General features: G+C 41.5%; 1 protein-coding gene across 1 annotated transcript in view; it reads left to right on the forward strand.

Annotated features, from left to right (window-relative positions):
- Positions 1 to 25,108, forward strand: part of itgb5 (integrin, beta 5) — a 45,174-nt gene extending 20,066 nt beyond the window's left edge. The window contains exons 12-16 of the mRNA XM_084954563.1: positions 16,772 to 16,994; positions 18,100 to 18,200; positions 20,476 to 20,595; positions 21,623 to 21,789; positions 21,967 to 25,108. Of these exons, the coding sequence (XP_084810689.1) occupies positions 16,772 to 16,994; positions 18,100 to 18,200; positions 20,476 to 20,595; positions 21,623 to 21,789; positions 21,967 to 22,062 (707 nt within the window). The 3' untranslated portion in view covers positions 22,063 to 25,108. The remainder of the gene's footprint in view (positions 1 to 16,771; positions 16,995 to 18,099; positions 18,201 to 20,475; positions 20,596 to 21,622; positions 21,790 to 21,966) is intronic.
- Positions 25,109 to 25,688: the final 580 nt, after the last annotated feature.

The following is a 25,688-nucleotide window of genomic DNA, read 5'->3' on the forward strand; positions in this document are numbered from 1 at the left end:
GGTGACCACTTTGTGGTACAAACCATTCAAAAAGGGGGATATTGGTGATGTTACGATGGCCATGTGAATTTTCTATATCTACCTACCTAACAGTTAATGACTACAGCCTACTAACCAGCCTTGCTATCCTTAGCTGATAATTTGGTACCCATGCTTTTATCCAGATATAGTTACTTTTGACCCCAGAAAAATTACTCTTGCTCCCATTTGGTGATCATCTCACCTGTAGCCATAATAGGAAGTTTTGAAACCTCTGTATATATCATTAAATAGAATAAGTTCCAGGCTTTTTCCAAGCCCTATTAAACTGTGTAGACAGAGATCACCCTCACTAACATCTGATGCTCATTCTGACCGCAGGCCTGAAATATGACAGAAACATCTGAGTTTAGAAAAGAGGACCAGTGGTCCTCTGGTAGGTGTCCAAGGGGTAAAGAGTTAAATGTGGTATCCAGAAACCAATGCACTGTGACATCATTTAGTTGCAATCAAATCTTAGCTAAGTATTCAGACTATATAAGAAAGATCTCTTGTCCTCTCATTGACTGTCCCAGCTGTAATCTGATGCCCAGAGAGAACCAAGACTTGGTATGAAAATCCAGGTTTGGCTCAGGGTGTATCTGCCGCTGTGTTCCCAAAACACTTGGTCCAAGACTTTGAGTTCTGATGTGAGACCTCCTGGCTGAAGGAGACCCACTGGCTCATCCCCAAGCCAACGGCTGTTCCTGTGAAACCACAGAGAGCGCTTTGTGCCAGTGGGGCCGGCTTTGGCGCGATCCTGTTACACAATGCCTGCCTCTATTTGTCTACAGTCAGTAGAAACAGAAGTCTTTCGTTCAGTCAGTGGCGAGGCTGGACACGCTCAATACACAGATGCATAATGGCTGTTTGTTTGTACTGATCGTCCATAAGCAGTCATTAAATGTTAACAGTCCACTACCTTCTGTCCCTCTCCTCCTCTCTCCTGCCTTTCTCCCTGTGTTAAACTGTAATGAGGTCCTAATGATTCTAAACAGGACACCTCCTCCATGCTTTCCTCCTTGCACTCCCCTAAATGTCAGTTAATTATTGTGGACCTTGTGTAAGACACAAGAATTACAATAATAATAACAATAATGTTAATATAACACCATTAGGTGACCACTGGAATACTGCTAAGGGGTGCTTTGAGCCCCTCAGCTCTTGTTCCACTGAGATTCATCACAGAGAGTGAGCTGCTCATAGTCTGACACCTGGGAAAATCAGGCTGATAGCTCATTTTTTCTGTGGATGCTCATATCAAAGTTTTTGACCATTTTGAATAATGAAGTCAGTTTATTTAAAAGTAATCTCTGTGAGTCTAAAGCTCAGGCTTCAGACTGCTTTAAATACTCAATTTCAGAACGTTTTGCCTCTGTGTGATGTCACTGACAAGTGGAAAGTCTTCAAGGTCTTCTTAGACACACAGCTCTGGTCGTGAGCACAGAAGACCCATCCACTTGCTGTACAAACTTTGTTTGTAAGGGACAGCCATTCAGAAGAAACCTGGCTCCAATGAAGGGTGTAGGGAGCTGAAACGGTTTGTTTCGGAGAAGATTAGTTGAATGGCTTCAGTGAGACCCGGTACAAGATTAAAAAAATATTTATTTGGAACAGTTATTCCTGCAAGTGAGGCTGCAAGAAAATTTGCATATTAGATCCACATTTGAGAGAGCTGGAGCGAATTAATCTGACATGTAGTTTGAAGAATGTGGTGATAGAGGTTTGGTTTCAGTTGATATAACTTGCGATGTTTATTAGATTATTGCTGCTCTGCAGTGTGGAGGCTACAATCCCGACCGGTCTATCTTATAGTCAGCCTGTGTTCTTGGTTACCATCAGTATTTAACTAAAGTCAAAGGCAACCAGATTGTGTTTGTGGCATCTTATTCACTATATTGCTGTAAAGTTTTTATCACTTATTATTGATTTTACAGTTGTGCTGTTGGGCTGTGTCAGCATGTGAATGTTGGGATTGAAATATTGACCAGACAAGTGTGTTAATGTTGCTGTCATTGCAGCCATGCTGATGAAGCCACTAACATCACATCAGTGGCTTCATCAGCAGGTTAAAGTGGCAGCTCTCTCTCACTCAGACATGCTCGACAGTGAAACGTCCCTGGGTAAGAGTCACACCCACAGAGCTGCTCCCACTTTAGTATTATGATGGCTGATTCTCCAGAGACCTGCAGTCAGCACTGCCGTGTTACTTTGTACTGCCAGTATGTTTCCTTGATCTTTATACAAAATAATCCAGTTCGTTAAAGAAGAAATGTGTCAAGCTGGATTACATCCTCTGCAAAATCAAAACTGCAGTAGTGCTGGACATGTGTGAGATTTTGAGATGAGCCAAGTTTAAATCTGAACACGTTTACTCCAGGAAATGATAAAACATTGTTAACGATTTGTTTAGGAATGTAATAGGAAATATGGCCTGGTGACCCAGTGTGGACACAATCAATGGTAATCATGCTCTGGACTGTTTTTAACCACCATTTTTTTTTCCAGTGAAACAAAGTTTTCAGTTAATACCAGTGGTTTGGTCACTCTTGGAAAGCTGCTGCTAATCCTCTCACAGCTGAACGTGAGGACACAGAATCGGGCTGCACTGTACATCCAGCTGGAGTTCACACCTGCTGGGCAGACCGGCTGTTTGGTTGAGCTGTAATTGTGTGTTGTGTGGGCCTGTATGTGCTGTGGTGGCACGAGGCAGTCAAAACCACTGGAACAGTGACATCATTATATGTCTTAGAGCGCCTGTGCTGCTCCGCCTCTGTTCCAAGGTAACAGGGATTCATGAAGACTTGGTCGTCCTCCTGCCCCTCTGACCCACATCTCCTCTGCCGATTCTGCAGCTGGTTCTAAATAATGATCTCAGCACTCAGCAGGCTGCAGGAGCCAGAAATAGCGTGGGTCTTTTTTCCAGACTTGGACAGGCCATCTTTTACCTCATAAATAAAAGCGTGCATACACACCATGTGTATTCACTCAGAGGACTGTGTCTCCTTATGGAGTAAACGGAAACATGTGTGTTTATTCACTCTTGTGCAGAGCATTACTGGAACTGTGCTTGAATATAGAAAACGGTTCTCTTCAGCCTTAATTGGTCTATTTGTTTTGTCACAGAGCCGTTTGGTTAAAAACAAGAGATTGACTTTTCTTTGTGCTGCGCTGAAAACAGACCAATTTGACACAATAGGACTGCAAGTGTGATTCATGTTGTCCCAGCTGCAGCAAATACATGTTGAAACAGCTCTAACAGTCCTGGAACACCTTGCTAAAATATGCACAGTTGCCAAAAATATTTGATACTAATTACATGTTGTTGTAATAAGAAAAGCCTTGTCCCAGGTTAGCTGTGTCAAAGATAAAATCCTCAGATCCTGTTTGGATATATTTTTCCTCTGACCAGTAGCTCATCAAAACCAGTAGCTTGTCTCAAACACCATCTGTGGAGTAGAAGCATGCAGCTGTGGCTCTAAAACGAACTACTGGACTTATCTTCTGTCAGCTACAGTTGTGATCAGAAGTTTATGTGTACTCATCATGGGCGTGGATATCACGGTAATTTTGGTCTTTTAATGATTTCTTTGAACTGTTTTTTGTACAGATTGTACAGCACACGTCGTTAATGCCTGACAAACACAAGAACTGGACGCACATTAATTTATTTAGGATTTTCTCTAATCATTTAGATTGACTGTAACGTGTTGGCCATCTGTCATCATTCATAAATTAGATGGCAGTTATTTGCAAAATTCCATCAATCTGTCTGAGAGTGATTACAGTCGGTCTGAGTCTGACAGCTATTGTTTTGAGAGCAGTAGCTTGCCATCAGATAACCTGAGCCATCACCCTGTGATCAAAGTGTTGTTGAGGGTGTTTCATGCTCAGCCTCTGGGCAACAACTTGCAGTCAGTCTCCAACTGCCAAAGAAAAGGGAAAAAATGAGCACAATCACTGGGGAAAGATGGACTTTTCCAAATTGCAGAGAGGTTGGTGTTTTTACTTTAATGTAACTGAGCTAATGGTGAAGTTGATGACCTGAGCTTTGTATTAGAAAATGTTCTGTTCTCTCTCACTCGCTCTGTTTGTGCACGTGTTTCTGCTTAAATACAGAATAGAGAAAAGGAACACTAGAATTAAATATGCTAAATACTTAAAAACAAGTTTAGTGAGACTTTTACAACGCAACCAACATAATATAAATGTTATATGTAGTACATTCGATTCATTCATCATATTGTTTCTTCATAATGTAATGGATGATGAAGGCTTTTAAATAAGTTTTTTCATGGATAATTAACTTATATTTGTTACTAAAATGGAAAAACCGATACATTCAGTCATGTATTTAATTTCCACCATATATTAGATATGTTTCTCCCTTTTTTATCTTTTATTTTGTAAGATTTTATTTAGGGTCTAATTCGTAATTCCTTTTGCATATTTTCAACATCATTTCAACAGCAGTGCATATGCCTTTTTATTGTGAAAGGCATAGAACGAACTGATTTCTGAATAGGCAGTGACAGTGGTATTAAAGGGACACAAGTGAATTGTGCTATTTCTTAAATTTCTTAAATTTGTAACATGTTGTGTTGCTAAATAGTTTAATCTGTTTCTGTTACTGTTATTTATACTGTAGCAACTGTAACCCACATAATTTCCTTAGAGATTAATAAAGTATGCTGATTCTAAATTGAAACACTTTGTTTCAGACAAAAGATGAACTGAAGTTCTGCCACCAGATAAATCAGGATTATTTTGGACATGTAATCGGAGTTTTAGTCTGTAGCTATAGCAGAGTATAAGAATGCAAATGTGGACGTGGAAAAAAAAATAGTAGGATGACTAATATCTGTCCTGCAAAGACAGTTTAATTCAGTGGCTGTGCTTCTCATTAATGTTTTATGTGTCAGTACTTCAACATGCTGCAATTAGTGTGCCTGGTGTTCATTAAAGCTGGGCCAGCAGCCATACCACCAGTTAAAGGGTCACAAGCAACACCAGTCTCATGGCTACAAAGAAATGATTAAAAGTAATGCTACTGTACATATTTCTGACACTTTGATGTCAGTTTGAGTGTTAGCGGAATGCTAGTATCCATTCGACTATTGACTAGGAGCAACATTTTTATCATGCGCTGAATTTATGCCAACATTTGAGTTAATTCACTGTGAACTGTTCTGTGTCTGACTGATCAAAGCTACATACCCTGCACCTGGGCACCTGCTCTCATTTCTCACACTCTGAGGTAAAACAAACACCGGACGACTCCTCCCTCTTCTTTGAGACTTGACTGAACTTGACCGCTGCAGACAAAGACCTCAGATTTCTGCTCTGAACTACTATAACACAGATGCACAGGATCACACACTCATCCTGTAGCTGTGTTCTTCCAGCTACAGGATGGACTTATAGATTAAGTCCTTTAACCAAGTGTTGATATCCAAAATGATCTGTGTGCAATAACTAAAAGGTTATTAACTAAAAGGTCAAAAAAAGCATTTATTGAAGTGCAGTTTTCAGATTTATATGCTCTTCACGTGTTAAATACTAGTCCAAAAAACCCCAAATAAAACCAGAGTAAAAGTCACTAGCAAAAATTTTCTTACGTATGACAGCACTGGATCTGTGTTATTTTTCATTTTGAGTGATCATGTGGGAAAATAACACACACACACACAGAGGAAGATTTTCCAGCTGTGTTTGGGGCTCACTCTGAAGTCTAGCAGGGGTAAAGCTAGCTCAGCCTCTTGGGTGGTTTGTCAGTCAGAGGTCACTCAGAGGTCACTGCTTCAGCCCCTGGGTTAATATCCTTAAGCTAAACAGCTGAGTGTGGGATGAATACAAGAAATCAGCTTGGTTGTTGCTGGGTGCATGCTGTGCCATCCACACAGTGCTGGGCGGAGGAGAAAATAAACACAGAGCAGCTTCTGAATTCAGATTTGTGTCCGGCAGATTCCAGTAACTGGAGCCTTCTGATGCTGATTAGAAGGTGATCTGTTGCTGATATGTATTCTCACACATGACAAATGGCTGGCAGGAGGACCTCCAGTGCTAGAGTATGCCAAGTGAAAGTAAATAAAAACAGAATGCAATGATTCTACAAAAAATACATTCACGGGTTGTGGAACAATTTCAAAATAATGTTCCTCAATATAAAAATACAACTCTGAATATCTCATCACCAACAGTACATGAGATATCAAGATTCAGAGATTTTGGAGAGAGGACAAAACTTTTAAAGTTCATGTAGTATTTTATTCACTGTTTAAAAGCATCACATTTTTAGGTGTGTGTGATGAGAGATGTGTATACCTTTTCTCATGATCTTCCTACACTGGAACCACATATACGTGACTGATAATAAGAAAAAGAAGAAGCCGGTCTGTCTTTTCATCATGTAACATAAGAGATACAGACGTCTTCAATAGGCCAGTATCGAAACATGATATTGATGTCTGTCCGTGTCTATGTTGTGTCTTAGTGTGAGTAATGTTGATTGATGCCGAGTCATTCTATGACTTGCAGTCTGAGGAATAAAAGTAAAGACTGTTTTCATGGTTGATAATGATTGTTGTCATCCGTGTGCTGTTATTCACATAATAATCCCAGCTACCTGTAATTGCTGCATGCTCTGATAGTTTTAGCGAGCTCTGCAACAGGCTGCATGTCTTACGTTACCTTTATTCTTCTTTTACTGGAACTCTTAAAACAGCCTCACGAAAGAGGAAGTTTGGTCTCTTAAGGTTTTTACTCCCCCACATCTCATAGAGACCAAATACTCTGTTTATTCCTGTTGATGAACTTTGCTTAGCTCAGCATGCATGAGAGAGCTTGTCTTGCCTGCACATTTTAATAGCGTACATATTTTAGCTGTTTGACCCGTTCACTCAAACACTCACACAAAGATACGCTAGCAACATTGTTTAAACTGCCTTTTAAATAGAAGGCATATTGACTAGAAAATGGATCCCATACTGAAGTAAAGATGTATCAGATGGTTGAATCTGAGAGAGAATAACGGTGCTCTGACAGTAGTGTGGCCTGTGACACCTGTAAAGCTCATTTTGCTGACTTAAAGTTTGACGTGTGCTTATTCTGTTGTGTTTCTAGGAGATGGATGGAAGTGTTGATACCAATCTCTGGTGTGAGTAGTAGTGCTGTAGGCCGTGTCTGCAGCTGTAACATTTCCTGGCAGAAAAAATACGAGTGACTGCCTGGAGTGTGCTGTACTGTATATTGTCACAGTGATTGTGACAAGCCAGCAGCAGACATGCTGCCCAGATGAAGTGCAGTACTTGTATCCTTATTCCGTACGCACACCAAGTGTTCCTTGAATTCAATTCAATTTTATTTATACAGCAACAGTTCTGAATAACACTCACCCTATAATATTAGAAAGAATTGCACAATCCCTTGTGAGGAAGCACTTAGTGAAAGTGTGAAGGAAAAACCCAGGCAGTCACAACCAGTTGGAGGTGAGGGGATATTGAAGAGAGCAGAGAGAGACAGGGGGGAAAAACAGGGATGGATAGTCAGACTGTCAGTTGGTCGGTCTGTGCGTTGGTCTGCCACGGGAAGATGCCTGTTCTCTCAGGATAGTTTCATGTCTCCCACTATGGCGTTATTTTTGTGCCACTATTCTGAGCACACGTAAAAAACAATTTGAGCGGACGTAAAAAAAAATGCAGGTGCAAGTGTTGCATTTTGAGGAGAAATGTATTTTGAGCGAAGAAAAGCTAAATTTGAGTGAACAAAATTCATTGCTGCGTGCAAAAAATGTATTTCAGTGTTTGCTATTATCCACACACAATAGCAGCCCATCTCGCTCAGTTTTTGCATTTGCGCTTGCTCGCAATGTGTTGCTCGCGCTCTCAACATTTCTGCCCGTGCGCGTTCAACTCTTTCTGTACACCGTTATGTTTGTGCCACAAAACCAGCCAATCACAGACTTGGATGCAAAAAAACATCTGATTGGCTGTTTTGGTCTCCAATCAGCTCAAAATGACGAAATGCAATATTCCAGAATCCATTTCGTCCAAAACTCAAACGAGGCAGTGGCGGAGGAACACAGAGTGGCGGAGTTTGAAATATTACTCTTTCTGGGTCACAAAATAAACTTTTAAGATATTTTCATGCGAGAATGGTGCTGTGTAAACTTCTAATATCTGCTCGATTTATCAAGACATCACATATTTGCAAAAGTGCTCTAATGTTTTCGGAGATGCCTGTTACCCACCAGCTGACCAGGTGGTCACTCGGGTTAAACATAATATATAAGGCTGAACTGACAAAAAATCGGCCGGCTACACCACCAGGTATTATAGGAAAAACCATAAAGCCTTTGAACTAAAACAAACTCTGTTGTCACAGTGATGTACACTGTCTTGCTGGTATATATGTATGATTTGTATCACCTTCATGTTTCCCTCTCACCACATGTCCAAACCGATATCATGACCAGCAGCTTTTACAGCTGTGGCTCCAGCAAACATCAGCTGATACTAGAAAGTAATATTAAATCAATTCTAACAACAGCTGATCACGCTTAAACGTGCTGCTGTTGTTTAGCGCAACATCCACTGGTTTCCTCTTTCTGGCGCAAAGTGGGCGATAAACAAACAAGAGAGCCGATCAGCTGATCATTGATCAGTTTCATGATTGAAGTAGCAACAGGAGAGGGAGGGGAGAGAATGAGAGAAGAACAGGCAGCTGTGCAGCAAAAACACAGAATAACTCCGGCTTTGTGTCTTTTTTTTCATTCTAGCTGAAGTACGGGACGAATTGCGTTCCTTACATACATACATATATACCAACAAGACAGTGTACATCACTGTGACAACAGCATTTATTTTAGTTCAAAGGCTTTATGGTTTTTCCTATAATACCTGGTGGTGTAGCCGGCCGATTTTTTGTCAGTTCAGCCTTATATATTATGTTTAACCCGAGTGACCACCTGGTCAGCTGGTGGGTAACAGGCATCTCCAAAAACATTAGAGCACTTTTGCAAATATGTGATGTCTTGATAAATCGAGCAGATATTAGAAGTTTACACAGCACCATTCTTGCATGAAAATATCTTAAAAGTTTATTTTGTGACCCAGAAAGAGTAATATTTCAAACTCCGCCACTCTGTGTTCCTCCGCCACTGCCTCGTTTGAGTTTTGGACGAAATGGATTCTGGGATATTGCATTTCGTCATTTTGAGCTGATTGGAGACCAAAACAGCCAATCAGATTATTTTTTTTTTGCATCCAAGTCTGTGTTTGGCTGGTTTTGTGGCACAAATATAACGGTGTACAGAAAGAGTAGAACGCGCACGGGCAGAAATGTTGAGAGCGAGAGCAACACATTGCGGGCAAGCGCAAAAACTGAGTGAGAGGGCCTGCTACTGTGTGTGTGTGTGTGTGTGTGTGTGTGTGTGTGTGTGTGTGGATAATAGCAAACACTGAAATACATATTTTGCACGCAGCAATGAATTTTGTTCACTCCAATTTAGGTTTTCTTTGCTCAAAATAAAATTTTCCTCAAAATACAACAGTTGCACCTGTAAATTCTTTTTACGTGTGCTCAGAATAGTAGCACAAAAATGACGCCATATCCCACCTGCTCTTGTGTTTTGCTGCTGCAGTCGCACTGCACAAGGCTGAGGTTGTCACTGTTTAGGCTTATGAATCATCAAGTACTCTTGAGTTTAACAGTTCTTTCATGTCACTGCATATGACTTAAATTCATGGAACCCACTGACAGTTTCAACCTTTAATATTTGTTGGTCTCTGGAAGTATTTCATTCCTCCTGCTCCAAATTTCCACATATAGACAGAAGTAACTTGGTGTGTTTGATCTTTTCCTCTTATCTTGTGAGAACAGTGTGTCTCTCAGATCCTAGCCCTGACAGAGGATTAAAAATGTCACTGAGGGTGTTTAAACCTTGACAGCAGTGATAAGTGGTAACGTGTTTTCTTTCCTACTCACTGGGGACACAAACTGAAGCCTCGTCGGCACTTTTGCTGCTCACCGACTCCCTGCAGTCACTCCAGATGTTTCGCAGGACCCTCTTAGAGGGTTTGTCTGCTGGTGATACTTTACAGTTTTTGTTACTGTCATGAAATCATCACTATTGCCATTTTGTGTCTGGCAGGGCGACATTTGCTGACGTGTAATTGAAGTAGCTTGGTTTCAATGAACCATAAATGGGGAGAAATGTCTACCAGGCCCATCCTCTAAACAATAACTGTGTGTTCTTGTAAGCCCGTTTTAGAGTACAGTCAAAGAACCCTTGGGAATATTCCTTTCAGCACATTGAAACCTTGAACTCACAACACGAGCAGCTTCTGTTTAAAATAAGACACATTCCGAGGCCAGTCTGAGCCTGTGACTAAACAGTAATCTTATCCTACAGCCTACTGTGTCATTAAGATGAATGGTTTACAGAGATATTGTTCTCCTGTCAAAGCACTCATTTAAAGTGGTACACTCATATTTTGAGGTTCCTTCCCAGGGTCAGGGAGGTGCTGCCTTGCTGTGATGGATGTCTCGTCTCTGAAATGAGTGTACAGAGCACTCTGTCATTTGCTTCTTCAAATGATGTCAAACAAAAGAAGTGCCACCACAGGCATCATGTAAGATAGTTATCAACTTAAATGTTGTTATGCATAGATTGTATTTCTTTTAGTACTTTGTATTCACTGTAAGCCGAAAAAAATTGACCCAAAACTACTTTTGTGGGTCCTCTGGTTTTAGAATAAATAATACTTTAGATCAAACGTGGAAGACAGGACTACACCCAGACTGATATTTGGTCATTCAAAATCCTACATATCCAGTTTATTTTATGTGTGTTTTGTTGTTTTCGAGTGGCGTCCAGTCTGCAAACTATACAATATCAACACATGTTTGAAGGGTGTTTCTTTAGTGTCTTCTTTACTTTTTTAAATTTTTCAATGATCGGCCATTAAAAATACCAATGCCAGTATACCGGCAGATAACTAGCAGAGCAGTCCTTCAAGGTCTGACACCTCCCAGCAGGATCAGGTGTTTTTTGGACAGAGTCACCTATCAGGTGCTGTTGGGGATAAAGGGGTAGGATCCTGCGTGGTAACGACTAGATATAGTGTAGGTGGATGAATCTTTGGGGACCGTACCATTCTGGTATCCAGCTTTGGGGATCCTGAGTGAAGAGCACTGGAAGTTCTGTGCGGAGCAGCCGTGAATCGCTGCCAGGGTTTCCACCTGAGAATGAGTGGCTGAGTCATGATTGGAGAAATTAAAGAAAAATGACTGGCACTACCTACTCGTGTCAGTGCTCATCATCACCCATCAGATCTAATTGTGGGCTCGTGGGTGATTTGAAGGTCATTTGGGAAGATGGGGAAAACCTAATGCTGGAATTTGACTGATGTTTTTGAAGGAAAGGACGTGTGTGGGTCACCATTTTTTTTCCCAAAAATGACGAATAGGTATGTCAAACATTAACCTTCTCCCCTCTCCAGCATGCAGTTTTTAAAACTCTTCTGCGCTGTCCCCTGCAGTATCCTAAAACACTGCACTGAACTCAGTGGTGAGCAGAGTGCATGCCGGCACTGGGAACTGGGCCCAAATTACCCTCTGTTGACTGGTTGTGGCAGCTTTCCCTGGTGGAGATATTGCTGGGATATGAATGAGTTTTGTTTTTACAAAGATTTCTTAATAGCTTTTGTCTCCTTTGGCTTTCTGTGTTTGTCTTTTTTGGACAGTATCTCATCTCACAACAATAAGCGCTTCACTGGTACATGTCCTCTTTAGCAGCATGCTTCTTCTGTTTTTGTTGTTTAATAAAAAGGTGTCTACGTCTGTATTTAAAGTCAAGAAATAGTGCCAGACAGGCTATTTTTTTGACATCCTGTACTGTGCAGATTTATAGCACATGAATGGATAACATGCTTTGAAAAGATGTTTCAAACTGTGGATTTTTTGGTTCTATCTTTACTTTCATTCATATTTTTGTATCAACTTTATTTAGAACATTTGAACTCAACTATGCCAATTATGTACTGCAGGATATCCCACAGGAAATGGAGCCTCTCCAGAAGGACACTTTTTACCTCCACTTTTCTTTTTCAAGGCAAAATAGCTTTCCACCACAAACATTTCCGATATTTGGTGAAGCCTTTGCACAAGACCACAATATAGATTCAGATTGCAACTGGAGACGTTGGAGGTTGCCGGCTTCGTTTTCCTTCCAAACATCACAGCCTCTGGGACACAGACTCCTCTTTGGCCACCGTTGCAGGAAGTGACTGTTTCTCTCTCTGCAGTGGGAACCAGAGGGAGCGTTTCAGTCTTCCTCCACTCCTGCTGTAGGCTGCCACACCATATCACACATTCACTGCATTCCTGCCGAGGGTTACTGAGTTCAGTTTGTTGACCTCCAGACTAGAAAAAAAATCTTGGCTCCATGTAAAACTGATGGTTTCCACTTAATGGGACAGCTAATTGCTGCTTGATGTTGCTGCTGCTGTCATAAACTGTTTGGTTTCATCTTCAGAGCTTATGGCATCATTTGAAGGCTTTCATTTTGAGCCAAATGTTCAAAGTGTCAGAGTATTGAGTAATTCCAGCTCACAGATCTAGAAATAATGTCCAGCTGTTCAAAAACAACTGGAACTACAACTGCAACCATCTCATGAATTGTACATCTGTGTCGAGTCCATCGTTTTCTCTCTCTCCTGTTTTCCACCCACAAAACACGCAGAGGGAGGGAGAGGCTGATGTGTCAAATCCTTCTTTGTACACTCTGGTTTGCACAGACATGCACAACAGTCCTCCAGATGGCCAAACAATTCACTCTGTGGACTTTTTATTTGTCTGTGATGCTTTTATTGAGAAACATTAGTTGAGCTCCCGTTTAAAGCCCAAAGCTCCTGTTGTCTGTATGATATGATGGAAGAAATATCCTTCTAAAAATACCCCAGAAGCTCATTTCCGTTTATATAATCTCCAAATATTTATTTAAGCTTGTTTACAATGTGATGTCTCTCTCTCACAGCAAAAATAATATGGACAGGCCCTCACAGGCTACATGCAATGTTAGGATCTACTCTTGATCCTGTCATGCCTATAAAAACCACCAGTCTGACAGAAGGAACTAATTTTTTTTTTTTTTTTTTTTTTTTTGCTTGTTTTCAGCCTTTGTAATCCTTCCAAAGATATCCCCCTGATGTTTATACTGCATATTATATGCTCCAGTGTTATGAGAATATGTAATGCAGCGTATTGTGGTGTGAGATGATCGTATACTCCTGTTTTTGAGGATTTCTAAAGAATAATTATAGGTGCACTTTTTTTTTCTTACCTGTCTAATATTTTACTAAGAACTGTAATAGCATTTTTGTATAAATTCGAGTGAGTCTTAGGCCATGCTACATTAGCTTATGTCTCTGCACCACTCTGCAAGTATATCTATACAATACTAGATGGCATTGTTATTACCATGCTATGCGGATCTGTTCAGACCTCAAACACTTGGCATTTACATAAAAGATGAACTTACGTTGTTGGTTTGCTTTGGTGAAGCTGAACCAAAAGGCCAGAAGGAGGTGACTCACTGTTGTATAGAAATATAGGAAGACATGGGAAATATTGGAAAACAGCCCTTGATTTCTGAGCTCAGTGAACACTTTTCTGATGAGTTTATAGTCTCAGTCACCAGTTTCAAGTCTTGCAGAATAGAACACAAATCAACACATTCCTTTTTTTTTAAATGGCTGTGGATCAGGAGGTAGAGTGCGTCCTGTACTAATCCAAAGCTTGGAGACCAAAGTATCATTGGGCAAGATAATGAAGCCTGAGTTGCTCCCAATGCATTCGTCAGAGACTGAATGTTAGAAGATAAAACACACCTAGATGTAGACAGAAATAAGGCCCAGGTGCCAATCTGCAGCTTCCCCAGCTTTCCTGTCAGTTCACAAAAAGAGAAAAAAACTTAGATCCTTTGTAATATGCCTTCACAAACCACTGGTTAGAGCTGGACCTGAGAAATGTTGAAAAGCAGACGCTTTCGCTGATTTTCGCTGATTGCAGTTGACTGCAAAGATGGGTAAAATTGTGAAAATAAAGATGTATGGCAGATTTTAGGCTAGTGCATTACAGTGAGCAAGATATAGACATATGTAGTATGCGTTCATGCTTCATTCATTCATGTGGTATTCATAGTCAGTAGTGTGAAGACTAGAACACTATTCTTTCCATTTTTTGTTTTTCCTTTCCATTTTGAATTTCCTCTAATCTTCTTATGGGAATCGAGCAACATGAGGGAAAAGTATTTGACGGCCTGAGATGGTGGTAACGAAACAGAAAGCAGCCTAATGTCAGAAATGAAAAGTCTTGGATGTCTCCAGAACAACTCCTTCCTCTTCCTCATTTTATCTCATCTTGGCTGCTGTTCCAGGCTGACAGAATGTCTCGAGAAACGTCATGGAAAAGTTGCAAGCTAAAGGGGAAGGTCACAGCTCTGAAGGATCTGAACACTTTCCATGTTCCCTCCTCTGCTACAGCTGTGTTTATTGTGAGTACTGCTTAATCTCACAGCAGAGAAGAAGAAGAAGTGAAACAACTTACCAGCTAAATCACAAGACGGAATGGCAGGATACAGAGCATGTGCACTTGCTCCAAACATCTGGTTCAAGGCATATGGTGACGGTTTGCTGTTGTAGACTCGTGAAGTGTTGATCGCTGGTATTTTCTTCTGTCAGCACACCAGTTCATTTCACGATTGGTGCAGTGGTCCAAAGACTGTCAGCATCTAGGAAAAGAAGCGGTAGCTAACATATGACGAAACAAAGACATCTTTAACTTGGAGTTTGGTCAATTTTAAGCTTGTTTAAGTTGAGCATGAACATCTAGAATGAATTTGTCTTGTTGCATAGACTTTTAAAAAAAGATCCCCACATAGTTGATCTTCTTTTCTTTATTTATTTAAAGAAAAAAATTGCAGCCATGCAGTGTGATGCAGAAAACAACATTTGTATACAACAGGAAATTCCAAAAGCTCAGTCATAAGCGCTGGGAAAGAGCACAGACATGAATATTTCACATAAATATTAGAGGAGTATTTGCACACAGCAGATCTATTAGCAGCTCGCCAGGACATGTTGAATGAGAACACAGCTACACTTCTTTTATCCTCCCCATGCTGTCAGGAAGAGATCCCAGTTCGTGCCCTCTGAATGCCCACAAAGCAGCGCAGTCATCTAAGGACACGTTCCCAGTGTTGGTACTGTGAGTCAGCCACATGCCTCTCATCGTGGTAGCCTCCAGTGACTGAGGGCTAGGAGTGGTGCTCTAGACAGATTTCATTTGACTGGTCTCAGGTTTTCAACCTTGAGAGAAAAAAACATGCACAGTTCTGCAGCATGCACTGAATAATTAGGAAGTGTTTAGACAAGAATAGGAAGAATTTACTGCATGTCTGTGATTCCAGACAGTATGTTGCACAACCCTGACCACTTGCTTGATGATTAGAAAAAATGTTTCCTCTTGGTTTTGAGAAGTCTCTGTGACCTCTTTCAGGACTGGCTGCAATCAGAGGCTCAGTTTTTCCTCCTAGTAGTGTCTGATGTTGACTGGCAGTATACTGTGATTGTCTTTCTTGACTGCCAGGAGAGCCCCTTTGACAGAAGTAGGAACCACTCCTACAGTTATTTCATTTGTTAGTGACCCAGTTATTTCTTAGTCTCCACAAATAACTGTCTTCAGTGTTTTTTCCATTTTAACGGCTTTGAAATAGGAGGACTGGAAAAGTCAAGTGTTTAATGTACCAGCCTACTCGATTAACGTGCTACATAAGAACCAGTCCTTTCCTTTTCTGTTGATAAAGTCTGTATTGGTATAGTTTGCCTACAGTATGTCCTTCCTCTTTGTTCCTTATCAGTCTCTGGGAGCAGATTCATGAATATGGTCTTTGTGGAGGGTCTTGGAACAGCGGGTGTGAAATTAGTTTGTCAGTAAGGCTTCTTTGATTGCAGCTGCTGTCCTCCTTATATCAAGGAGTCTTCTTGTCTCTGACTGCTCTCTCTTTACCACAGGCTGTTCTTAGACAACCAAACCAAATCAAAGTTATAGCAAGAGCTAGAGCCCGTTCTTGGACTCATTCCAGTGTTGATAAGTCAATGAGTGCAGTACAAACAGGGCAGTTTGCTCAGTGCTGGTAGGAGAAGAGCATGATCAACACTGCAATACTCCAGATGTTTCAGTTTCCCACTGTTGCAAAGGAGAAGCAAAACCTCCTCTATGAACTCTCAGCTAGACTCTGTATATGTTGCCCAATCTCATGTCACACGTGAAGTTTAGCCAGCGGCTTCTAGTGTAGTTTTTGTTCTTCTAGCTAAATCTAAGTCCTTCAGTTCTTAGACTTAGCCAGTAATCCACTCTTCAATATTCAAGTTTGCCAACAAAAGCATCTCAATATATTTCCAAAGCCATGAAATGAATCACATAAAACTCCAATTTTTGCTTCTTATGAGGGTTGCTAATTATAGGGTTCTATGTCCAGAAAACCTTTCACCCCACAGCTCTAAGAGGCCAATGGGGTGTTGTCGTCACCCTGCTGGGCGTTCAGGTGGTATGGACGCCCAAAATTGAATGTGACCTAGGCGTTTCAAACTGAGAGCATCTGCTAAAAATCTCTCTATCACATACAGTGTCCGAGCTGCCTCGCTGTAACATTGTTTCTCTGCTGACCTGCTGTGTGTTCCTCTCTCGGCAGGTCATGGTGAGTGTCACTGTGGGGAGTGTAAATGCCATGCCGGTTACATTGGCGACAACTGCAACTGCTCGACGGAGACATCGGGCTGCATTTCAGATGACGGGCAGATGTGCAGCGGGCGAGGCAGCTGTGTGTGCGGCCGCTGTCAGTGCACTGAGCCCGGAGCCTTTGGAGAAACCTGCGAAAAATGCCCCACTTGCCCCGATGCCTGCGGCACAAAGAGGTAAGTGCCGTGCTGCGGTTTATACCTGTGGTTTACACAGTCCAAGTTGGAGCTTGACCTGCTTGTTTGGGTTGCTAATATCCGCTGATAGATGAGAAATAAGGTGGGAAATTGAAACCTTCAGGCTGTCTGCAACTGTAAGCTCCAGGAAAAGCTCAAAGTAGTCTAAAACCAAGACCTCACATACCTCTCTCACTTGAAGACTGATCAGAAAACTCTTCCCATGCCTTCAAAGCTAACTCTCTCATGTCATTTGTGACCTGAAGACATGAAACCATTTGTCTGCTGTTTGAACTCGGATCACTCCGTGTAGCAGCTCGAGCTTTTGAGAGGATGGAACTACAGTTTCCTCTCAACAGGCTTCCTGTGAGAGATAAAGTTTAGTTGGAAAACTAATGTTGTTTTTATTGTGCAAAAGCGCAAGTGCTGGTCAGAACTGATTTAAAAACAGGATTTTTGCTTCCATAGTGGAAGTCAAAGGAGAGAGAGGCATCACTGTGCATTTGCTGTGCCAGAGAATTTATGACATTTCTATAACTGGACAATCAGTGGACCAATCCCTGCTTCTTTCAACCTCTGTGTCGAAGCATCTTCTGACATGATACATAGAACAAGTTTTGCCTAATGCATCCACTGGAGCATGCTGGGCATAATGCTTAGAGGCATATAAGAATAGTGTTGTATCGATCTCTTTGTGAATGGGTGTCTTGTAGTATGAAAGCGCTTTGAGCTCTCAGAATAGAAAACCATTTCTTTTAAGAACCAAATCAAGTTTAAAAGCAGCGTTTAACAAACTTGAAGTATCTGTGAAAGGTTCCTGTAACCTGCACCAGCAACAGTTCATGCACTCATCAGGTTCTTTGTTCTGTGTGCTGCACGGTTCACTTGCTGTTTAGTTGCAGTTTGTAGTAGAGACAGTTCCAGTGTTTTAGCAGAGCACAGTGGGGCACTTTCCACAGCTGATGTAGCAGAGCAAAAATAACAAACTGAAGCACAGTAACAATGTCATATGATTGGCTTTTGGGTTGAGTGATCTCTGCCTCCTGAATGTAGATATAAAAATGTATGCATATGTTTAGCGTGTCTTTGTCCTCCACTGATTCAGGGAGTGCATTGAGTGCCGGCTTTTCAATTCTGGAAGGCTTGCGGACAATGAGACTTGCCAGCGACAGTGCAAGGATCACATCATCCCTGTGGAGACTCTCAGTGAGTAAACACAAATACACACACACACACACACACACACACGCTAACACAGAGACCAACTTGCTGGCAGAGAAAAGTATTCACGTCTGTAGCATCTGCAAAAGTTTCATTTTTCACATTCTGCATACCGTTTATTGTTGTTACTGTGGGACTTTGCTAAAGTAATTGTCTGACTCCCACTAATGAGGCACTATTAACACCTGATGTAATAAAGTACATTCAGATGCTCAACAGCCTGAATGCACGCACAAGGACTTTTCCATTCCAGGAAAAAGTATATTTTAAATATCAATACATAGAAGAACAGCTTGAAGTGATCTTCTACCTTTAAGCTTTCATGAGAAGCAGGATACATACACTAGACACAAACAACTGAAGCAGCAGAGCTTGAAGCGGTTTAACTGATTAGCTGAAAGTGAAATAGTTGGCCATCTTTTATATACAGTCTATTTTAAAAACAAATTATAGGAAAATTCAAGTTCGTATTTTGGCATCACCATCTTTGCCCTTTTGGCAACAGAAGTGACCATTTTAGCAAGCTTTGTTAACAAAATGGGGGGACTGGACTGTTTGATTGGACATACAGTATTTTATTTCAGCCAAGAGTGCATTCGGCATGGACAGATGAAGTATAGTACATGTCTAGTCCTGACAGGTGTTTATGGGATTGTCTAAAGGAACGTTTTTAGTTCCAGGTACTTTGGATGGACATGTGACATGTCACAGCTGATTTAGATTTGTGCTGTGAATCTCTGACTCTATGCAATAACCTGTAAAAGTAGCCAACTTTGTTACCAGCATTCATGCTTGTGCGTGTTGTTTCATGTGTGGTGCAGCCTCGATAAGAAACAAATAAAATGTTTGGTTCCCACTCTTTGTTGTTGTTTTGGTTTTGGTTTGGCTTTTTTTTATTTTCAGAGACAGACACATTTGTACTTCCCTCAGGTGCATTCTGATCGTTTCAGCAATCTCCCTCGAGGAATATGCCGACCACTGGGAATTCTTTTATCGAGGCTGTGATTGTTCTTCCTGTACTAGGACGATAGCTGTTATTCTTTCACTGATAAATTTAAAAACTGTGTAGTTACGTTTCCAGGAAGGTCCACGTCAGCTTACATCATATTATGTGGCAGGGTTTTGGAGCTTTCTGGTTCCAGTAGCTTAACACAGAAGTATAAATCCCCTGTTAGCATCTACAGGTGGTACAGCCTCTGAGTTTCTTTTCTAGTATGGCTGTCGCCTCTGTTCAACTCTCTGTGGTTGTTTGAGGCTTTGCTGCTTGCACCCTTTCTTTTTTCACACCTCTGTGATTGCTAATGAAAGTACACCCAGTGCTCAGCGGTCAGGCTTGGCCTCATGTTTATGTTATTATGTGGAAGATGGCGGTCTGGACCTGTCGCAGCTCCACACAGCAGGCAGCTACACCATCTCGTCTACAACCCCTCATTTGGTTCAGAGTTCAGTCTATTTTAGAATCCAATCCTCCGCTGACACCTACCTTCTCTACAGGGAGAATCCACTCGCTAAACAAACCAAACCTGCAGTGCACTGCCTGTCTCGTGGTTCATTGTAAAAAGCCAGGGGACACCATCCAAAATGTTTGGCAGTGCATCTTTTTTTTTTTTTCCTCACAGCCTGGTGCTGAACCCTCGGGGGAAATTTGAAATGTTTTAAGTGGCACTGTGACACTGCATGGCCTGAGTCTGTTTTTAGCCATAGAGACTATTATATTAGCATTCCATATTGGCCCAGCATGGCCCTGGCCCAGGTCTGATGTGTTTCATAGCATTCTCTACTAGTTCAGCCATCTGACTGCCCTTAATGGTCTCCACATGTACATTCCAGATACTTTGTGCATGAACTAGAGGAGCAGGGGCTGATGGGAGGGGTGGACCAGGACGGAGTGACCTCATCCTCCCTTGTGAGGTTTTGAATCTGGTCAGATAATGATGATCGAATGCAAACAATGGCAAACAGAATGTCAGCATTTCAGTCAAGGCTGTCTTTTTTGTTGTTGTTGTTTTTTTTTTAAATTGTGACTTCACAGCAGAGACATTGACCGATGTGTTAGACATTCATAAGTGGTTCCGTTTGCCCCTGAGCGTGAGATTCCTCTTGGATGTCTTTTGTTCCAGTATCTGAAGCCAAACCTTAATAGTTTTTTATAATATCAAAGTCTCGCTTTGTTAGAACAGCAGTAGAAAGTGAGAAACTTGCATTTATTGAAAAATGTGTCTGTTTTCTCCCACCTCCCATCTCTCTCTGTCATGCTTAGAAACTGACGAGCCCGGCGCTGTGCTTTGTTTGTACAAGACAGACGACGATTGTGTCATGAAGTTCACATATTCTGAGCACGCCAGCGGACAATCTATACTCTCAGCTCTTAAAGAGCCAGGTTAGTGCTACAAACAACAATACATAATGTTGTCTTTCCTGGGGTTTTTTGTTTTGTTTTTTTAGCAGCACTTGTTGGTAAATTTGACAGCTGGTAATGATCAGGTGCTTTTGGATTGTACGTAGGTATCAGCTGCTTGATTTTCACCACCATCTTTAAAGATTCTGGGTTCATTGCTCCTAACCTTACCTCACATTATTCCCCCTCAGTGGTTACAGACAATGAACCTGTCACTACAAAGGAGGCTTAAGAGTGTAGTACTGAGTGACTGTCATTCTATGTCCAGAGTCAGGGGTGTCGAATTTATTATTTTTGGTCCAATTTGTTTTTACAAATTGAACCAAAAATAACTAGAAATTTTCAGGCTGTACAGGTGGATTAAAACGGTCATATTCAATACAAACATTTGTCAGTGTGAAGGCTGTGACGCTGCTGATTTTGATCTGCACAGCAATACTGTTACTCAAAATAAAAGACTGACTGCAGAAAACATTGACTTCTTCTAAGAAGTGACATAAAAAAATTTTCTGGTCAAACTTTTGTTTTTGATTGCAAACGTGGGGGATGTCAACTGTTTCATGTTACCTGAGTTCGCTGTCTCCATTTACACACTGGCTCCAGAAAGTCCACACGTCTATTTTTAAGTGGGCAGAGTGACACCCTGGCCCTCTTGCTGTGTTTTCAGTGCCGCCTTTAATGCCCCGTGTCTTCAGTAGCATTCATGTTTTTAAGAAATAACTACTTGTGACTTCCCTGTGATACGAACTGGCTGAAGCAGACACTCAGTTTCTTCATTGTGCCAGTGACTGTCCGGTCACCTCTAACACCTTAGAGGTTTGTTTGTTTTTTGGTTGTTTTTTTTTTTTTTTGGGGGGGGGGTTGTTGGTTCCAAGCCATTATGCCCGATCTGTTCAGCCACCATGCCATCCATTTCACCTCACCAATGTTTGCTGAAGATAGGGAACAAAGAGCTGTGACTTAAGTTAAGTGAGCTTGTGTTAAATGTTGTTTCCTGTGCCTGCTTCAGAGTGCGTCAGGGGACCAGATGCCCTGATGGTGCTGGTGGCAGTGGTTGGGAGCATCTTGTTGGTAGGACTGTTGCTGCTCGCTGCCTGGAAGCTGGTCATCACTATCCACGACCGGCGTGAGTTTGCCCGCTTCCAGAGCGCCCGCTCGCGTGCCCGATATGAAATGGTAAGGATGAGCCTAACTCATGAGTATTACAGCCCCATCATGTATACTAGCAATAAACTGAGGCTCATAGTTTGAGGCTGAAAAACCTCAGCACCTTCTATGTAGGTGAGATAAACCAAGCCAGTCAAATAAAATGGGCCCTTCAGGTATTAAAAGTCTCATCTCTCTCCCCCTCAGGCCTCTAACCCTCTGTACAAGCACCCCATCTCTACACATTTTGTGGAAACAGATTTCAGCATGTACAGCAAGTCCTACAATGGAGGGCTCCACTGATCCCTCAGTACAGGGCGCGGCGGGACCGGTCCAACAAGTAGATCAAGGGGACGTGCCTGAGGTGGATGGTGGACTGAGCACACTCACCCGTCTGCACAGTGCACACCCACAGCGATGGCAAAAGAGAAATGACTTAAAGTGTGTTCAAAGAGAAGTCTGTGGCCTTTTTTTGTTTTATTTTCACCCGGGAGATTCAAGCCACCTGTGTCTGTGCTTCACCGAACAAATTAACACCACCCTCGTCGTGATTGGGATACAGAGTGATTAGGGTTAGAAGTGAGCTCGTCTGCAGTTATTCATCATAGACCAACTTATGGAAACCATAACTCCAGCCACATAAAAGCGCTGCTCATTCTGTACAGATCAGGCAAGATATTGGCTTCTCTTTGTATATTTTTGTAGGTGTTGAAGATGCATTTTTAGCACAGACTGCGCACCCAGCACGACTCTGAACTGCAGATGATTCCAATTCACATGATTTCTAAAAAGCACATATTTCTGAGGGGGCCGGGGCTATTAAAATGTTTGGTACTACTAACTTTTACTAAGCAACTTTTCTTACCTTCATTTTGCACAGAAGTTATTGAGTCAAGTCTTGGAAAGATTTAAATAGTTTTTTTTTTTAATGTCTTAAGTGTGTGTGTGTGTGTGTGTGTGTGTGTGTGTGTGTGTGTGTGTGTGTGTGTGTGTGTGTGTGTGTGTGTGTTTTGTGCTCCAATTGCACTCAGTTGCAGGGTACAAACTCACCCTTCAGCATCTGAACACTGACGTTTCAGTCTGGTGTTGCTCTGTAACAAGAAAAGAACAAATCTGGCAACATTTTGGTCTGTTTCTAGAGATGTTCTGGCCTCCTTACCACCTCTAAGACACCGCTAAAAAAAAAAACCCCATTCCCAAACATTTAGCTTTCTTTAAATGTACAACTAAATAAATAACATGCATTACATTCTATACGTTAAAACACATTCAGCAGGGGTCAGCAAGTACTCAATCATGGGCTCTTTAGTATATTTATATACAGTATATATTATGGGTTCATTTATTAACTTCCTTGAATATAGGCAGGACTGGATTTAATGTGGTTATGTTTATTGATATAAGCCCAGTGTTAATATTTTTAAACACGACTATTAAACCTCATCTTGTGGCTGAATGGCCAGATTTGGCCCCTGGTCACCATTAGCCTGCCCAGTTTATTTTATGTTGTAAAATAAATGAGTGTTAATAAATTAATAAGCTTAGTATTGGGAGGTCACAGGTCAAGGTCAGTCAGCTATTGCCTGACGGTAATGCCAGTCCACATCAGTTCATACCCATCTGTGTATCTTATTGGCCAATCTGAGTTGCTGCTGCCACTGCAAAAGCTGTTTTTGCAACCCACCTCAGCTCCTCTTTATCATGTATGTCATTTGTACCCGGTCACATTTTGGACAGAGAAGACAGGTGGTTTGAAAGAGGAGTAAAAGAAGCCATCTATGTGCACTGTGAGCGGCCATCTTTGAATAGAGGCGGTGGCTTACGACACCAACTGTCTGCCATCTATAATCCAGTTTTGAGATCCCTTCCCAGATGCCTTAACGCCCACACACATCCTGGGCCATTTGACCTCAGGAAATCACATGAAAGGGTGGGGCTAGGTCTCACAGTGAGTTCACCCGAAACCTTGGCTGATTGTGACCTACACCCGTTTTCACACCTTGGCTCATGTAGAGGATCATTAGGGGGGTCCATTGTCCCTCTTGGGGGGGGACACTCCCATAGGGCTTAAATCTGGGACTCTTAGAACTGAAGAAGCTACTCTGATGAGAGGTTAAACCTCTTCAAGCAACTTAAAGAAGTCCAGACGCTTTTCTTTCCAAGCTCCTTAGTCTACACTGACCTGGATGACTGAGAACCTTCACAGACATACCTGGTTCAGTATCTTGCTTCTGCAACTTCCTTCTATTTAGGCTTTCCATATATGACAACGAGAGGGTGGGAGGTACCAGAGCCATGCCGCCAAATCCAACCTCCTGCAGATAATTTGGATAAAGTGTTCCTTACACAATTATCTTTTTGACTGTTTAGACAAAACAAGCAATATGATGATGTCACTGTTACAAAGTAACAGAACTAATAAAGTGCTAGAATTCCATTCACCAAATATGAAGCACAATCTTCTTGGAAATATTGTCAGATAATTTTACTGAAAAGCCAAATAGATAAGTTAAATAGGATACATTTTCACCCATTATCTATTTTGGTTCTTTCAGTTTTGTTTAATTTTTCAGTCTATGAATATGCCGCTGAGTTGAATAAAATGTATATATGCAGAAAAAAACACATTATTAATTATAATCAACAGTGTCTTTTTAAATGTATTGACAGTAAGGAAAATCTCAAACATCACCAGCCTCTGATTCTCTAAAACCAGCTCCCAAACACAGGGTTAGGGGTCTGCGCTGTGTGAAATAGCCAGCACTGTGGTAATGACGTTCTCAACGGTTACATTCACGTGCAGTGGAGACACAGATCAGTGTGACTGTGACATGTGCAGTGCTGTGTTAATGTGATTTGGGCACATAATATGACTGGCTTATAATATGACTCTGTATTCACCCTGCCAGCTGTGGGAGTGGGTGGAAGCAAAGTGTCCAGGGTAATAAATCAGCAGTCGTTGTTCCCACAGGAAGAAGCTCTGTCTGAACCGTCAGAGGGAAAGCAGGACGTGTAGGGAGGGGTGAGCCTGGGGGAAGAAGGTGCTCTGTGGGCTTTTTGGTAACAATCTTAAGTGTAAGTGGCAGGAACTTGGAGTTGGCGTGAGTGAGTGATGAATGTTAATAATATTACATGTGGGCATGCGAGGCTAAAAGTGCCTTGCAGTTTTCACTTGGCTCGGGTGTGCTTCTTGGCACAGTTGACTGAAGTTCTCCCACCACTACCTTTTCCAGCTCCTCCTCTTTGTACAGCCCTGAACATTTACACATGGAAAAACAGGACTCGCAGCATTCCCTGTAACACTGCACACACACACAGCAAAACAATAAATCTGCTTTTGTCAAAACTCCGTCAGTCTCTTGTGTTTGCTTCAGTCCATTGTTGAATTTTCTCAAAGGCTATTTTAGGACGAACGTTGTGAATCCGAGTTCTATTCTAGGACATCGCACATGCGTGTGTGCACACTTCAAAGTTTGGTAAAACATCTGTTTGCACCACTAACTCTGCTCTTACATGTTTGATGTGTAATTGCTCAGACAGGACTGCTTCTCTGATGCTGTAATTTACACTTGGTTAAACTCCTCCCACACATTATCATAATGACTCTGTAATTAGGTTTATTCCATGTGCTTCAAATTAACTTTTTTTTTCATTTTTAAAGAACAGCAGCTAATTTAGTTCATTCTCTCTGTTTAATATGTCACTAAATGTTGCACTACACATTTGTGTGGAGTTATAATTACATGTACACGCATCACAGAATCCATACAGAGATGTGAACATTCGCATGTAACAGTCAGTATTTTTTGATTTGTTATTTTTATGTTAATGATAAATGATTATAAAAGATCTTATAAATGACAGTTTTGTCTCTCACAATAAAGTGAAATGTGTTTATAAATTTTACAACGGGATTGAAGACACTTTGG

Source organism: Perissodus microlepis, chromosome 16, assembly GCF_051167445.1.
Source record: "Perissodus microlepis isolate ML-2025 ecotype Zambia chromosome 16, ASM5116744v1, whole genome shotgun sequence".
In the NCBI taxonomy this organism is placed as follows: domain Eukaryota; kingdom Metazoa; phylum Chordata; class Actinopteri; order Cichliformes; family Cichlidae; genus Perissodus; species Perissodus microlepis.